The following is an 18,040-nucleotide window of genomic DNA, read 5'->3' on the forward strand; positions in this document are numbered from 1 at the left end:
AGGATTAGATACACGGCTCAGCAGACACTATCACACAGGAGAGGATTAGATACACGGCTCACCAGACAGTATCACACAGGAGAGGATTAGATACACGGCTCAGCAGACAGTATCACACAGGATAGGATTAGATACACGGCTCAGCAGACAGTATCACACAGGAGAGGATTAGATACACGGCTCACCAGACAGTATCACACAGGAGAGGATTAGATATACGGCTCAGCAGTCAGTATTCCACAGGATTAGATACACAGGTCAGCACAGGATAGGATTAGATACACAGCTCAGCAGACACTATCACACAGGAGAGGATTAGATACACGGCTCACCAGACAGTATCACACAGGAGAGGATTAGATACACGGCTCAGCAGTCAGTATTCCACAGGATTAGATACACAGGTCAGCACAGGATAGGATTAGATACACGGCTCAGCAGTCAGTATTCCACAGGATTAGATACACAGGCCAGCACAGGATAGGATTAGATACACGGCTCAGCAGACAGTATTACACAGGAGAGGATTAGATACACGGCTCACCAGACAGTATCACACAGGAGAGGATTAGATACACGGCTCAGCAGTCAGTATTCCACAGGATTAGATACACAGGCCAGCACAGGATAGGATTAGATACACGGCTCAGCAGACAGTATTACACAGGAGAGGATTAGATACACGGCTCAGCAGACAGTATCACACAGGAGAGGATTAGATACACGGCTCAGCAGTCAGTATTCCACAGGATTAGATACACAGGTCAGCACAGGATAGGATTAGATACACGGCTCAGCAGACAGTATTACACAGGAGAGGATTAGATACACGGCTCACCAGACAGTATCACACAGGAGAGGATTAGATACACGGCTCAGCAGTCAGTATTCCACAGGATTAGATACACAGGCCAGCACAGGATAGGATTAGATACACGGCTCAGCAGACAGTATTACACAGGAGAGGATTAGATACACGGCTCAGCAGACAGTATCACACAGGAGAGGATTAGATACACGGCTCAGCAGTCAGTATTCCACAGGATTAGATACACAGGTCAGCACAGGATAGGATTAGATACACGGCTCAGCAGACAGTATTACACAGGAGAGGATTAGATACACGGCTCACCAGACACTATCACACAGGAGAGGATTAGATACACGGCTCAGCAGTCAGTATTCCACAGGATTAGATACACAGGTCAGCACAGGATAGGATTAGATACACGGCTCAGCAGACACTATCACACAGGAAAGGATTAGATACATGGCTCAGCACAGTATAGTGATAGATGCAGGGTCTGATGTCCTGTGAGGAGCTGCAGTGAGAGGTCGGAGCAGCACAGAGCCTCCCCCATCCCCCTCTGTTACCTCTCTGCAGCTCCTGATAAGAGAACATCAGACTGCAGCACTTCAGACTCTCTAGCGATTCTAGAGATTCAGCCACACACCAGGCAGCAGAGGACAGGGAACGGCCGCTGAGTGTGAAGGGGAGACAAATGTAGCTGCCCCTCCAACAGCACAGCTCTCAGTCACAGTGGAGCTCACAGGTACACTCCATTGTAGGCTGAAGCAAGATGGCGCCGATCTCCTGCCTCTGCTGTGATGTGGAGACAGCCCAGGGGGCGTGGCCACATCAGAGCAGAGAGCAGCTTATAATGATAGCTATGGGGTCGCCTTCCGACTGCAGATGTCTATGTCCAGGGCTGCCGTATGTGATGACTGTAAGTGTCGTGCAGCTACACTTACAGTCCTGAAAATGAAAATGGCGGCGCCCAGTGGCAGAAAAAAAAAATGAATAAAAAAAAACAATAAATACTGTGCACTTGAAAATAACTTATAAAAATAAGGAATTAAAGAGGTTTTTTTTTTTTTTTACAATATTAAAACTCGGCACCTTCCCTTTAAGAGTTATAGTCTGTTGTTTGTGTTCCCTTTATTTTTTTGAACAGTGCATATATATATATATATATATATATATAACAGAAATTCAAAAATTCAAATCCTTCCCATCAAGTTCACTGCTCAAAAAAATAAAGGGAACACTTAACCCCTTCATGACCTTGGGGTTTTTCATTTTTCCGTGTTCGTTTTTCACTCCCCTCCTTCCCAGAGCCATAACTTTTTTATTTTTCCGTGAATTTGGCCATGTGAGGGCTTATTTTTTGCGGGACGAGTTGTACTTTTGAACGACATCATTGGTTTTAGCATGTCGTGTACTAGAAAACGGGAAAAAAATTCCAAGTGTTTTGTTTGGCTTTTTTGCTAGGTTCACTAAATGCTAAAACTGACCTGACATTATGATTCTCCAGGTGAGTACGAGTTCATAGACACCTAACATGACTAGGTTATTTTTTATCTAAGTGGTGAAAAAAAATTCCAAACTTTGCCAAAAAAAAAACAAAAAAAAAATTGCGCCATTTTCCGATACTCGTAGCGTCTCCATTTTTCGTGATCTGGGGTCGGTTGAGGGCTTATTTTTTGCGTGTCGAGATGACGTTTTTAATGATAGCATTTTGATGCAGATACGTTCTTTTGATCGCCCGTTATTGCATTTTAATGCAATGTCGCAGCGACCTAAAAAAACGTAATTCTGGCATTTCGAATTTTTTTCTCGCTACGCCGTTTAGCGATCAGGTTAATGCTTTATTTAAATTGATAGGTTGGGGCGATTTTGAGCGCGGCGATACCAAATATGTGTAGATTTGTTTTTTTTTTATTGATTTATTTTGATTGGGGCGAAAGGGGGGTGATTTAAACTTTTATATTTTTTTTTTATTTTTTTCACATTTTTTTTAACTTTTTTTTTTAACTTTTGCCATGCTTCAATAGCCTCCATGGGAGGCTAGAAGCAGGCACAACTCGATCGCCTCTGCTACATAGCAGCGATTTGCTGATCGCTGCTATGTAGCAGAATTGCAGGTGTGCTGTGAGCGCCGACCACAGGGTGGCGCTCCCAGCCACCGGTGTTCAGTAACCATAGAGGTCTCAAGGACCTCTACGGTTAAAATGGAGACGCATCGCCGACCCCCGATCATGTGACGGGGGTCGGCGATGACGTCATTTCCGGCCGCCCGGCCGGATGCGGTAGTTAAATGCCGCTGTCTGCGATTGACAGCGGCATTTAACTAGTTAATAGGTGCGGGCAGATCGCGATTCTGCCCGCACCTATTGCGGGCACATGTCAGTTGTTCAAAACAGCTGACATGTCCCGGCTTTGATGCGGGCTCACCGCGGAGCCCTGCATCAAAGCAGGGGATCTGACCTCGGACGTACTATCCCGTCCGAGGTCAGATAGGGGTTAAACAACAGAATATAACTCCAATGTCATACAGGCACATGGAGGCCACACACACTACTGAGCATCATTTCCTTGTCTTGAGGCATTTCCACTGAAGTTGTATAAGCCTGTAATTTGATTTTCCACTTTGATTTTGAGTATCATTCCAAATCCAGACCTCCATGAGATATTCATTTTGATTTACATTGATCATTTGTATGTTTTATTGTTCTCAACACGTTCCACTATATAATGAATAAAGATTTGAAACTGAAATATTTCATTCAGTGATATCTAGGATGTGGGATTTTAGTGTTCCCTTTTTTTGAGCAGTGTATAATAAAAAATGTACAGTATGTGAGACATTTGATATCACCCCATTGATAAAATATAAAATCAATCCAATTTACAAGAAATAAGATCAAAATGCCAGAATTTTGCATTTTCAGGCACCACTCTTCCCTAAACAATGCAATAAATGCGGATCAAAAAAAGCATTACCTCACCACAATCTATTGAATAATAGAGTTTACTAGTCTCAGAAAATCATTCCGAATACTATTTAACATAGAATGTATGCGATAAAGACAGCAAGCTCCCTCCCCACCAAAAAAAAAATCATGGCAGTATTGATTTCTTTCACAATTTCCCCATGTTTTGAATGTTTTTGAATTTTAAAACAAATTGATTTTTCAAATCATTCAAAACTACAGTTTGTTGAGCAAAAAATAGGCCCTCATTAGGTTATATTGACTGATTAATAAAAGAAAGGTATTGATCCCTACAAAGTGAAAAAGTATGCCATATTTGTTTAATTTACATAGTGCATAATTCTGAAGAGTATTGGATTTGGTTTTTAAAAATTTTTTTGGCCATTTTTTTCTGATTTTTGTTACGTGAATAAAGTTGGTTAATGATTGTGACTTGTTTGGTTTCAGGCCAAGAGGAGTTTTATAGCACTCACCCACATTTTATGACTCCACGTGCTTTGTATCTCGTGGTTTATGATCTTAGCAAAGGGGCCTCAGAAGTTGATGCAATAAAGCCTTGGCTCTTTAACATAAAGGTAATCTTCTTGTATGGTGTTAAATAATGTTAATAAGAGAATGAAAATATAAACTCCTACTCCACTAATACAGCCTTCTTTTAGTGGTGAGAGCAACAGAAAATGAAGAACAGTTCCTAGTACTCGTCCTCTATGAAGAGACAATTTGTATATTTCCCAGAGTAGCATTGCAAGGCTTAAAAGTCTACTCACATATACATATGCACTAGCATTCAAACTATTTGCTAAGTTGACTTTTTTAATGCAGTGATGCTATTAAAAAACACATGCCAAAGTGTATGTATGCTCTATTGTAAGTGGAATCACAGATTAATTTCACTGAATTGTATGCGAACATTAGCATAGGTAATAAAAAGGAACACTTGTAACCTCCTACGGTTAAGTTCAATTTTACAGTAAATTTAAAGCTCCGGCAGTTAAAGCTCCAGCAATCTAGCAGGAACAGATCGAGTCTTTGTGTGTCAAACACAGCCAGAGACCATAGGGAGAAGACAGAAGTTGTTTATTACAGCTTCTGTCTTCTATTTTGAGTTACATAACTCTCTTTGAGTGCTATGTAGTGTACAAAAGCATCAGCAGTGCCGAACCTTCTGTAGAACCTGGTGATCACGAGTCCTAGCAGCCACAATACCAATGTTCTGCCAAATCAGTGCTAAAAATTATACCATTTGTCTTGCATAACAAAAAGTCTTATGTCAGTGAAAAAAATGTAAATAGTTGTGGTTACTGAAAACCAGAGATGCAAAAATGGAAAACAGTTTGAAGTTTGTTAATGGGTTAATGGAATTCCTTTGTATTTTCTCTAGGCTCGTGCCTCTTCCTCACCTGTTATTCTTGTTGGAACACACCTAGATGTGTCTGATGAAAAACAGCGAAAAGCCTGCATAAATAAAATAAAAATGGAGCTGTTTAATCAACGCGAGCTTCCCTGTGTCCAGGATTACCATTTCGTGAACGCTACAGAGGAGTCAGATGCTATAGCAAAACTTAGGAAGTCCGTCATAAAAGAGTGTTTGAATTTCAAGGTAAGTGTACACCAGACCTCTGCGCTGGGTACACGGAGCCATTTCATTGCATTCTGTACACCTGTCTACAGCACAGTTTATCCATGTAGCCTAATGGAGAGGGAATATTGCCGACAAGTGGATGATGCACACCGCTGCAACTGATTGCAATTCCATATTTCTTGAAAATAAAGACGACTGCGGAAAAAAAAGTGCATTCCTTCTTTTTAAGAATATATCAAGTTGTTGGTTTAGCAACTAAAAGTCTCTCCCATCCCCCTGCTTTTGATTTTTTTTTGGCAGTTTATTTCTGGCCTCTTTCCTTGTATTGGCACTTCATTAGACTATGAACAGCTACCAAATACAAATTCTATACATGAAATTAAAAGGAATCTGTCATTTGCCCTGACTGTCCCAGCTGCCAATGTAGGCTATTTATGAGGATTTTTTTTTAAATCTGATGATGTTTGATGTGGATTACCAAGGCTGCAATCTTAGGCTACTTTCACACTAGCGTTTTCTGCAATGCGTCACAATGTGTCGTTTTGCAGAAAAAACGCATCCTGCAAAAGTGCTTGCAGGATGCCTTTTTTCCCCATAGACTTGTATTGACGACGCATTGCGACGGATTGCCACACGTCACATCCGTCGAGCGACGGATGCGTCGTGCTTTTGCGGACCGTCGGGAGCAAAAAACGCTACATGTAACGTTTTTTGCTCCTGACGGACCGCTTTTTCCGACCGCGCATGCGCGGCCGGAACTCCGCCCCCACCTCCCCGCACCTTACAATGGGGCAGCGGATGCGCCGGAGAAATGCATCCGCTGCCTCCATTGTGCAATGCGTTAAACGCTAGCATCGGAATCTCTCCCCGACGCATTGCGACGGGGAGATTCCGACGCTAGTGTGAAAGTAGCCTTTGAAGAATGCACTTTTATCCTGATTTTTTCAGATGATAATGAGCAAGGGCTAGTCAGCCAGGGTGTCTTTTTATGGACTAGTCCCACTCAGATCTTCTAGTCATGTCTCCCCATGAGGGATTGACCATCTTCATAAGACTGGATTGACATTTATTCGCCTCATAGACTGTAAGCTTGCGAGTAGGGCCCTCACTCCTTTTGGTATCTGAGTTGTGTTATTCTGTATTGTCTTTATTGTCTGTACAAGTCCCCTCTAAAATGTAAAGCGCTATGGAATATGTTGGTTTTATAGAAATAGAAATTCTTATAATTGTTACATGTCCGTATTTCACAGTCCAAGTACAGACCGCGGTACACAGATAGTCCTCAGGTCTTCTGACCTGATCTTCATAGGTAGATATGTCTATGTGGCTTTGAGTTTGGATCAGGAGAACAGCGGCTGGTTAAGGAATTGCCTTCCATACAAGAACTGCAAAACACTGATGTGTGAATCTGACCTTAACGTCCTACTGTAACGAATATTATACGCAGTCTGTGAATCACATCTGGTGACGATTCATTGGGAGATCCAAGGCAGCACTAGTCTGGGGGAAGAGGCACCCATTGGACTGGTCCTGCCTCATTATCATGTGAAAGATAAAAGTATATGTTTCGAAGATTGCACCATTAGTAATCTAATCAAACATCTTAGCAGATGAAAAATCTGCATTAATGCCTCTATAGTAGTGTTTGGGGACAATCGGGGGACCTTACATTTACGCAGGACCCTTTCTCTTTAATTTGGCATTCGCCACAACGGACCATGTAAATGTTCATCTGTCTTAGTTGTAAGCCTTTGAAAATGGAGGAATTATAAAAAAGTAACTTGAAACTTGTTGTTTCCAAAATACATAAAAACTATTTTGGTATTTTATTATGCCTTAGAGCACATTTTTTTTATACTTTAGTATTTGTCTTTAATTTATTTAGATCCGGGACCAAGCAGTTCTTGGGCAGCTGATTCCTGATAGTTATCTGGAACTTGAGAAGAGAATTCTTATTGAAAAGCAAAATGCTCCAGTTGAATTTCCTGTAATTAACCACAGCAGGTTGCAAGATATCATACAAGAAAACCAGCTGGATTTAGATGAGCACGAACTTCAGCATGCCGTTCATTTTCTAAATGAATCTGGTAATTGAATTGTGTTTGTATATTACCAAAGTGCTTGCTTATGCAGTGAAAAAGGAATTTCTTGTCTTGTGCCTGTAGCATTAAAGGGTTTTTTTCACTTTTTGGGAAAGTGTACCCTAAATGCTCTAAAATACCTATGATATCAAACAGAGTAGGTACTTGTCCTCCCCAGGTGCAGTGCGAACTCTCTGCTGCTACTCCGGTCTTGTTTTGGCTGCAGTGGTGGTGTCACGTTGACTGTTGTGAATTCTGTTGTCGAACTCCCTCCTGTGGTCGTGAATGGTACTTCGGCGAGTTCTGTCTATGGGCTCCCTCTGGTGGCTATGAGTGAAGCTGCTGCTTCTGAGGTTCCTTACACAGGTGACGTGGTTTATCCTTTGGTTGGCTGCTCTATTTAACTCCTCTCAGATCGTTACTCCATGCCAGCTGTCAATGTTTTTGCATTGGTTCAGTTCGCTCCTGGATCTCTCTGGTGACCTGCCTTCTCCTGCAGAAGCTAAGTTCCTGATAGTCATTATTTGTTCACTGTTTTCTTGTCCAGCTGGTTATCATGATTTTGTCCTGCTAGCTGGAAGCTCTGGGATGCAGAGTGGCCCCTCCGCACCGTGAGTCAGTGCGGAGGTCTTTTTTGCACACTCTGCGTGGTCTTTTGTAGGTTTTTGTGCTGATCGCAAAGTTACCTTTCCTATCCTCTGTCTATTTAGTAAGTCTGGCCTCCCTTTGCTGAAACCTGTTTCATTTCTGCGTTTGTGACTTTCATCTTTACTCACAGTCAATATATGTGGGGGGCTTCCTTTACCTTTGGGGAATTTCTCTGAGGCAAGGTAGGCTTTATTTTCTATCTCTAGGGCTAGCTAGTCCTTAGGCTGTGACGAGGCGCCTAGGGAGCGTCAGGAGCGCTCCACGGCTATTTTTAGTGTGTGCGATAGGATTAGGGCTTGCGGTCAGCAGAGCTCCCACATCCCAGAGCTCGTCCTGTATGAGGTTTAACTATCAGGTCATTCCGGGTGCTCCTAACCACCAGGTCATAACAGTTGACTGCGCTGATCACCGCTGTAGCCAGTCACTGAGCTAAGATGATACAAGCTTCCGAGCTCAGTGATTGGCCACAGTGATGCACGTTATTGACGTAAGGTCACCACTCCAGCCAAAACACAGAGATCCGAGAAGAGGTGGGGACCTGGTCTTGGAACTCTGGAAGGTATGTATTAGTTCTGTTTGTTATTTTAGGTATTTTACAGTGTTTTGGTCCAATTTCCAGAAAGTGAAAAGCCCTTGAATGCTTTACTGGTGTCTATGAGCCACACAGTCCATACCAACCCAAAATGTTGCTATGGCTCCGGTCATCAGTCATACAATCCTAACATTTTATGTAGAAAAAAAAAAGAGAAAAAAATATTACCATAAAAAAGGTTTTAAAAAAAAAAATCCGTGTTAGGCTGGTTTCACATTTGCGTTTTTTTTTTTTTCGTTTTTGCGCAAAAAAAGCATGCGTTTCCCCCCCCCCTATACTTAACATTAACCCCTTCATGACCTTGGGATTTTTCGTTTTTCCGTGTTCGTTTTTCACTCCCCTCCTTCCCAGAGCCATAACTTTTTTATTTTTCCGTCAGTTTGGCCATGTGAGGGCTTATTTTTTGCGTGACGAGTTGTACTTTTGAACTACATCATTGGTTTTAGCATGTCGTGTACTAGAAAACGGGAAAAAAATTCCAAGTGCGGTGAAATTGCAAAAAAAGTGCAATCCCACACTTGTTTTTTGTTTGGCTTTTTTGCTAGGTTCACTAAATGCTGAAACTGACCTGCCATTATGATTCTCCAGGTCAGTATGAGTTCATAGACACCTAACATGACTAGGTTATTTTTTATCTAAGTGGTGAAAAAAAATTCCAAACTTTGCTAAAAAAAAAAAAAATTGTGCCATTTTCTGATACTCGAAGCGTCTCCATTTTTCGTGATCTGGGGTCGGTTGAGGGCTTATTTTTTGCGTGCCGAGCTGGCGTTTTTAATAATAGCATTTTGGTGCAGATACGTTCTTTTGATCGCCCGTTATTGCATTTTAATGCAATGTCGCGGCGACCCAAAAAACGTAATTCTGGCGTTTCGAATTTTTTTTCTCGCTATGCCCTTTAGCGATCAGGTTAATGCTTTTTTTTAATTGATAGATCGGGCGATTCTGAGCGCGGCGATACCAAATATGTGTAGATTTGATTTTTTTTTTATTATTGATTTATTTTGATTGGGGCGAAAGGGGGTGATTTAAACTTTTATATTTTTTTTATTTTTTTCACATTTTTTTTTTACTTTTTTTTTTTTTTACTTTTGCCATGCTTCAATAGCCTCCATTGGAGGCTAGAGGCAGGCACAACTCGATCGCCTCTGCAACATAGCAGCGATCTGCTGATCGCTGCTATGTAGCAGAAATGGAGGTGTGCTGTGAGCGCCGGCCACAGGGTGGCGCTCACAGCCACCGGTGATCAGTAACCATAGAGGTCTCTAGGACCTCTATGGTTACCATCCTGACGCATCGCCGACCCCCGATCATGTGACGGGGGTCGGCGATGACGTCATTTCCGGCCGCCCGCCTGGAAGCGGTAGTTAAATGCCGCTGTCTACGTTTGACAGCGGCATTTAACTAGTTAATAGGTGCGGGCAGATCGCAATTCTGCCCGCGCTTATTACGGGCACATGTCAGCTGTTCAAAACAGCTGACATGTCACGGCTTTGATGCGGGCTCACCGCGGAGCCCTGCATCAAAGCAGGGGATCTGACCTCGGACGTACTATCCCGACCGAGGTCAGATAGGGGTTAAAAACTTTTTTTGCATGCGTTTTGACGACGCATGCGTTTTTTCTCTGCATGCGTTGTGTTGCAGAAATGCAACATGTAGTACTTTCTAGCGGCGTTTTTTTGCCGGAAATTATTGATGTCTATGTAAACGCATAGAAAAACACAAGAATACACACTGATAAGCCACCCCCCCAACCCTAACCCTAAGGGATCCTAACCCTAACCCTAAGGGTTAGGGTTAGGATCCCTAGGGTTAGGGTTAGGATCCCTAGGGTTAGGGCTAGGGTTAGGGTTTGTGTTAGGGTTGGAGTTTGGGTTAGGGTTTGTGTTCGGGTTAGAGTTTGGGTTAGGGTTAGAGTTTGGGTTAGGGTTAGGATCCCTAGGGTTAGGGCTAGGTTTAGGGTTAGGGTTTGTGTTAGGGTTAGAGTTTGGGTTAGGGTTAGAGTTTGGGTTAGGGTTAGAGTTTGGGTTAGGGTTAGAGTTTGGGTTAGGGTTTGGGTTAGGGTTAGAGTTTGGGTTAGGGTTAGAGTTTGGGTTAGGGTTAGGATCCCTTTGGTTACTAGGGACTCTAACCCTAGGTATTTCTGTTTATAGTGGGTTTTCTAGTTGATTTTGATGATTGGCAGCTGTCACACACTTCTCATCATGCGTTTCAAAAATGCAAACGCAGGAAAAAACGCATGTAAACGCGTCAAAACACCGCGTTTGTGTTAAAACATGCAAAAACGCATGCGCCTAAAAAATGCAGCGTTTAAACGCGTTTTTTCACCAAATGCGTTTGCGTTTAAAACGCTGCGTTTTCAAAAGCAAATGTGAAACCAGCCTTAGCAAAATGAAACACATTATTTTGATAGCCCCACATATAATGAAGTTAGGGTCTTAATATTGTCATGTGTGCACAATCACTAATATGTGACTGGTGGTTGAGAAGCAAAATGCTCTAATCGTAAATGTGTTTGCAGCGCCCCAGAGATCTGGTTGTTGCAGTATGACACTCTGCCGCTAAGGGGAGTGATGGTACGTCTGATGGCACTGAAGGAATTCTACTGACCAGGTATCACCAGCACACATTACACTTCACACTCCGGCCACTAGGGGGAGAAAAAGGCTTTATTTATTGGGCCACTCCTCACACTGGTAAAACTAGGAGTTGGATAGGAAGTTAGTGAGAAGCTGACTGGGTTGGATTCAGGCAACATCCCGTGGCAGGGGGTGTTTCAGGGAGAAGACACAGGAGGGTCCCTGTCGGGCGTGGGAACCTGGCAGGTGCCTAGCGAACAGAGCAGAACGTTACGGAACCGCGCCTGCACACCCCGCGGCGGTATCCTAAGAAAGTGACACGAGGGGAAGGATATTGTGGAACAGTGAGAAACGAGATAAAGCACAAAGGAGAACCAGTAGGAGTCGTGCCGTGAGACCGAGGCAACATCCTACTGAGGCGCGTAGCCGGTGGCCGGAACACCGCTGGAGTAACTGACTCTAGGCTTTACTACGAACTCTGCAGGACAGTTAATTATAGGTTGGCTGTCTACCTTAAATTTCCTACGAAGACATTGGGGTCAACGTGTGGAGAGGGGCGTCTCTAGGGTCCCAGAAGAGCTCTGAGCCTTCCTGTCATACGGGTGCGTCCTAGCCATAACATACCTGGGGGACGAGAAACTAGTAACATCTGGAACAAGAGAGAGAGAATTAGAAAGAACGAACGAACGAGAACAGAAGTTGTGAGGACTATTCCGAATGCTCAGCAGGGTAGCACTACAACACACAGGCGCTAGTGGTAGGCACTGATTTCCACCTGCAAAGGGAACTCTGGATGTGCCCATCGGACCGGCCGGTCTCAGATAGCCCTGTTAAGCGTGCTCTGGATTGAGGATCCTGAAGTCTTCAGTAAAGAGGTAAAGAGACTGCAACCTTGTGTCCTCGTTATTGACTGCACCTCACAACATCACCATCCATCTTACTGGGAAGCCCTGGGGACATACTTCACCTGTGGGCAGGTATACCATCCAGCTGCCATTCCATCACCCCAGCGGACCCCACAGCAGCGTCGGTCACCCTGACCGAACACCACAGGTGGCGTCACGAATCCCTGATAGACTGTACCACCTTTATTGGACGCCCCTTAGCAGGGTCGCGGATCGGGTCTAGCCACCGTGACAGCCTCAGAACCAAACCAGAGAGGCCCGGAACCGAGAACTCGTGGCCCTGTGTCTGGGGGCGCTCCATGTTAAATTGCCAAGGCAAGATAGAAAATGATTTGCTTTATATATTAGAATGCTGTAAAACATTTCAATTTATGGGAAAAGCTGTATATTTATACTATACCTCTGCATGTCAGCTACAGTGAGAGATTTAATTTAACTGATAGGTGCGCATAGTTTAAAAAATAAAAAATAATAATCTGTTCTTGAGTCTATTAATATTCAAAATGAAAAATTAATTTATATCCTCGTTTCTTTATAGCTTTTTCTTCATTTATATTTTGGCAGGAGTATTACTGCACTTTGAGGACCCTGCTCTACAGCTGCGAGATCTGTATTTTGTGGACCCTGAATGGCTCTGTAAAATAATGGCACAGGTTATTATTCTAGTCTATCACTGCATTTATTTTTCCCGGATAGCATACAATATAAAAAAAAATGTCTACATATTAAAATTAGCATTAAGAGCTTATCTCTTATTTTCTTTAGGTGACATTATTAGTACATTTCCTACAGTGTCTTTCTTTACATTCTGTACAGTGAAAAAAATGAAACTTTTGCTCATATTCCTAATTTTTTAAATATGTGCCCTAATGAACACTTTGATGATTCATGTGACTTACCATCCAGATAGAAAAAAACGGTAAACTTTTTATTTGCTCAAATATAAATGAAAATGTATATTTTACTGTTGATTTTTATATTTTCTTTTTTTTCTTTCTTTTCAGATTTTGACAGTAAAAGTTGAAGGATGTCACAGATATCCGAAAGGGATTATCCACTGTCTAGATGTCGAAAAATTTCTATTTAAGAAGAAGAAATTTCCTGAAAACTATATTTTACAATATTTTAAGCTTCTGGAAAAGTTTCAGATTGCTTTACCCTTGAGTGAAAAGCAACTTCTCATTCCAAGCAGGTATTGGCGTTGGCACACGTCATTCGTTGGATCACTTGTGCATGCTCTTGACTAGAGTTGAGCGACCTTGACCTTTTTAGAGTCGAGCCGGGTTTTGCGAAACCCGACTATGTCCAAAGTCGGGTCGAGTGAAATCGGCCGATTATGACGTAAAGTCGGGATCGACCGAAACACGAAACCCAATGCAAGTCAATGGGGCAGCATAGTCGGCAGTGAGTGGGGGCCAGGAAAACACCTAGAGTGCCCATTTTAATGTCAAAACCATCCATTCTTCTTAATGAAGCTTGTCAAGCGTAATTTACCTTATAATAATTGGAAGGCATTTGAAATTGGGGGTCATTTGGCTAAAGTTGTGGGGGGTAGGGCTGGTTCAAGTAATTAGTGGGCCCAGGAAATCTGGACCACGTCACGGCAGTGGAGCAGGGAGAGGTAAGTATTTCAACTTTGCAAGGGCTGTGAACCTGAGCAAGCAGGGGGGGCCCACTCGTTGGCATTGGCACTGGCACAGGGCCCCTCAAAGTACAGCGGTGTGTTTGCACGGCGGGGGCGCCTCCCACCGGCAGCAACACTTTTGCGTACTATGAGAGGCCCTGTGCCAGTGACGTCGCCAACTAGTATTCCTCCCCCCACCTGATGAAGGAACCTGCACTTTCATCTGCACCTTCCTCTTTGTCCCCGTGTAAGGTGGTATGGTATGCGGGAAGAGCAACCTGACTTTCAGCAGGGTCACAATGTTGTTGTGTAGCGTGCACGGGGAATGTTGCGTTATGGGTCAATGTACCAGCAGACTCATCTATCACTGGCTGGGCAATGGGCACGATGAAGTGGAAACACAGATATAGGCCCAAAGAAGAAAGTGGGCTAAATGCAGTTCAAAATTGGTAACACAGGAATAACCAGGGGGCATTGCAGTGGAGGACAACTGGAATGAGAGGCTGACACAGAGAGTAGGGCCAAATCAGTAAGTAGTCGAAATGCAGTTCAAAATTGGCAACCGTAGTAAACAGGCGGCACAGCTTTGTTCAGTGGAGGAGAACAGCAAGGAGTGGCAGACACCGATAGTAGGCCCCAACCCAACTAGTAGGCCAAATGCAGTCTAACATTAACAACTACTTAACGAGAGGCTGAAAATGGTATTTCAGGACAGGAAACCAGGAGAACAGCAAGGAGTGGCAGACACCGATAGTAGGCCCCAAACCAACTAGTACGCCAAATGCAGTTGTTCCATTTAACCACAATTTAATGAGAGCCTGAAGATAGAAGCTCAGGAAAGGCAACCTGGGGAACACCTTGGAGTGTAACACACCATCTCTCTCCACCCCATACCCATTTTGTAGGCCTAATGCTGTGTACTTTTCTACAACTACTAAACGAGAGTCGGAAGACCGAAGCAATGGCAAGGAAACCTGGGGAACACCTTGGAGTGTAACACACCATCTCTCTCCACCCCATACCCAATTTGTAGGCCTAATGCAGCCTACTTTCCGACACCTACTAAACGAGAGCATGAAGATCGAAGCTCAGGAAAGGCAACCTGGGGAACACCTTGGAGTGTAACACACCATCTCTCTCCACCCCATACCCATTTTTTAGGCCTAATGCAGTGTACTTTTCTACAACTACTAAACGAGAGTCGGAAGACCGAAGCAATGGCAAGGAAACCTGGGGAACACCTTGGAGTGTAACACACCATCTCTCTCCACCCCATTCCCCATTTTTTAGGCCTAATGCAGCCTACTTTCCGACACCTACTAAACGAGAGCATGAAGATCGAAGCTCAGGAAAGGCAACCTGGGGAACACCTTGGAGTGTAACACACCATCTCTCTCCACCCCATACCCATTTTGTAGGCCTAATGCTGTGTACTTTTCTACAACTACTAAACGAGAGTCGGAAGACCGAAGCAATGGCAAGGAAACCTGGGGAACACCTTGGAGTGTAACACACCATCTCTCTCCACCCCATACCCAATTTGTAGGCCTAATGCAGCCTACTTTCCGACACCTACTAAACGAGAGCATGAAGATCGAAGCTCAGGAAAGGCAACCTGGGGAACACCTTGGAGTGTAACACACCATCTCTCTCCACCCCATACCCATTTTGTAGGCCTAATGCTGTGTACTTTTCCACCAACTACTAAACGAGAGCCGGAAGATCGAAGCTCATGAAAGGCAACCCGGGGAACACCTTGGAGTGTAACACAACCTCTCTCTACACCACGAAAGGGCTGATTCTTAGGAAGGAAGGCTGTTGTAAATAAGCATTGCACGTCCGAGGGTGATTATATTCTTATTCGGTATCTACTCACCCTCGGACGCGCCATGCTTCTTGATTTGTAATTAATGTTTATTTGCAATGTGCTTTTGACTTACTCAATTATTTTTTTAATTATTGATTTTATTAAATTAATAGTTTAACATCTTATTGGAAATAATTTAAAGGAGACGCGACAGGACAACACTCGGTGGATGCCATATCTGTGTTAACAACTCCAAAAAACTTTCAGTTAACTTCTTGCAGGAGAAAGAAATTGTAGCTGTTGGACCTTTGTAGTACAGTTCCAGATATTTGTTGTGTGTTTGTTTTGATTGTTAAAATGTCTGCATTTGAGATCTCAACACGATCTTATTTTTTATAATCAAATTAATTTTTTTTATATTTAATGATGTTGGTTCAAGGGGTACACGGGCAGCAATAGACAGGTCAGTGGAGGCCTAGTGGAAGGAGTGACGGCAGACAGGCATCAAAGGCCTAACATTGGGCTGGCTGTAGGCAAGTTAAAATTGGTTCCAGGGGAACACGGCCATCAGTGGCCTGGTCAGTGTAGTTGTAGTTGAAAGAACGGGACGCAGACAGGCTTCGAAGGCCTAACATAACAAACTTGGGCTGGCTGTAGGCACTTTTAAATTTGTTCCAGGGGTACATGGGCAGCAGTGTATGGTCAGTGGAAGTCTAGTGGAAGGAGTGACCGCAGACAGGCTTCCAAGGCCTAACATAACAAACTTGGGCTGGCTGTAGGCACTTTTAAATTGGTTCCAGGGGTACACGGGCAGCAGTGGTCTGGTCAGTGGAAGTCTAGTGGAAGGAGTGACCGCAGACAGGCTTCCAAGGCCTAACATAACAAACTTGGGCTGGCTGTAGGCACTTTTAAATTGGTTCCAGGGGTACACGGGCAGCAGTGGTCTGGTCTGTGGAAGTCTAGTGGAAGGAGTGACCGCAGACAGGCTTCGAAGGCCTAACATAACAAACTTGGGCTGGCTGTAGGCACTTTTAAATTGGTTCCAGGGGTACACGGGCAGCAGTGGTCTGGTCAATGGAAGTCTAGTGGAAGGAGTGACCGCAGACAGGCTTCCAAGGCCTAACATAACAAACTTGGGCTGGCTGTAGGCACTTTTAAATTGGTTCCAGGGGTACACGGGCAGCAGTGGTCTGGTCTGTGGAAGTCTAGTGGAAGGAGTGACCGCAGACAGGCTTCGAAGGCCTAACATAACAAACTTGGGCTGGCTGTAGGCACTTTTAAATTGGTTCCAGGGGTACACGGGCAGCAGTGGTCTGGTCAGTGGAAGTCTAGTGGAAGGAGTGACCGCAGACAGGCTTCCAAGGCCTAACATAACAAACTTGGGCTGGCTGTAGGCACTTTTAAATTGGTTCCAGGGGTACACGGGCAGCAGTGGTCTGGTCAGTGGAAGTCTAGTGGAAGGAGTGACCGCAGACAGGCTTCGAAGGCCTAACATAACAAAATTGGGCTGGCTGTAGGCACTTTAAATTGGTTCCAGGGGTACATGGGCAGCAGTGTATGGTCAGTGGAAGTCTAGTGGAAGGAGTGACGGCAGACAGTCTTCGAAGGCCTAACATAACAAAATTGGGCTGACTGTAGGCACTTTTAAATTGGTTCCAGGGTAACACGGCCAGCAGTGGCCTGGTCAGTGTAGTAGTTGTAGAAAGAAGGGACCGCAGACAGGCTTCGAAGGCCTAACATAACAAAAATGTCAAAACAATGGTATTGTCAGTGCCAGGCATTGAAGGATGTCAGCGCCTAGACTACACATTGGTGAAGCTGTGAGAGATAATTTTGCTAGTGGTAGAGCACTGTTTGAGCTGGGGGGGGGGAACTGTCTTGTGGCCGGCGGTACAGGCACAGGGCCCCTCATATTACAACGGTGTGTCTGACGTTGGGTGCGCACCACCACCGCCAGAGACACTTTATTGTACTATGAGGGACCCAGTGGCAGTGCCGTCGACCAAAAGCGGCCACACCCACCTCTTCAGACAAACAGCACTCTCAAGGGTCCAAGCGCAAAGTGGCGATAGCACGGCCCCGTGTGGGGAGTTTGGCCATTTCGTGAGGTGGAAACATGTCGTATGCTGGACAATCAGGTGAAGAAAATTACGAGATTGGAAAAGTCATTCAGAATAGTCCACAGGCAAGACCTTTTCATAGGAAAGCTAGGTGTCAGCCGGGCAGGGTGGGGCAAAAGATTTTGAAATCCAGTTGTGGTTCATTTTAATGAAGGTTAGATCATCTACATTTTGGGTAGCCAGACGAGTCCTTTTTTCTGTTAGTATTGAACCTGCAGCACTGAATACTCTTTCTGATAGGACACTAGCTGCCGGGCAAGCAAGCTCCTGCAATGCATATTCTGCCAATTCTGGCCAGGTGTCTAATTTGGATGCCCAGTAATCAAATGGG

General features: G+C 44.1%; 1 protein-coding gene across 2 annotated transcripts in view; it reads left to right on the forward strand.

Moving 5' to 3' along the window:
- The window catches only part of LRRK2 (leucine rich repeat kinase 2), a 321,822-nt gene that overhangs the window by 158,679 nt on the left and 145,103 nt on the right, over nucleotides 1-18,040 (forward strand). For both annotated transcript variants that reach the window (XM_069765011.1, XM_069765012.1), the window contains exons 31-35: nucleotides 4,222-4,349; nucleotides 5,156-5,374; nucleotides 7,242-7,443; nucleotides 12,723-12,811; nucleotides 13,163-13,350. In XM_069765011.1, the coding sequence (XP_069621112.1) occupies nucleotides 4,222-4,349; nucleotides 5,156-5,374; nucleotides 7,242-7,443; nucleotides 12,723-12,811; nucleotides 13,163-13,350 (826 nt within the window). The remainder of the gene's footprint in view (nucleotides 1-4,221; nucleotides 4,350-5,155; nucleotides 5,375-7,241; nucleotides 7,444-12,722; nucleotides 12,812-13,162; nucleotides 13,351-18,040) is intronic.

Source organism: Ranitomeya imitator, chromosome 4, assembly GCF_032444005.1.
Source record: "Ranitomeya imitator isolate aRanImi1 chromosome 4, aRanImi1.pri, whole genome shotgun sequence".
Taxonomy (NCBI): domain Eukaryota; kingdom Metazoa; phylum Chordata; class Amphibia; order Anura; family Dendrobatidae; genus Ranitomeya; species Ranitomeya imitator.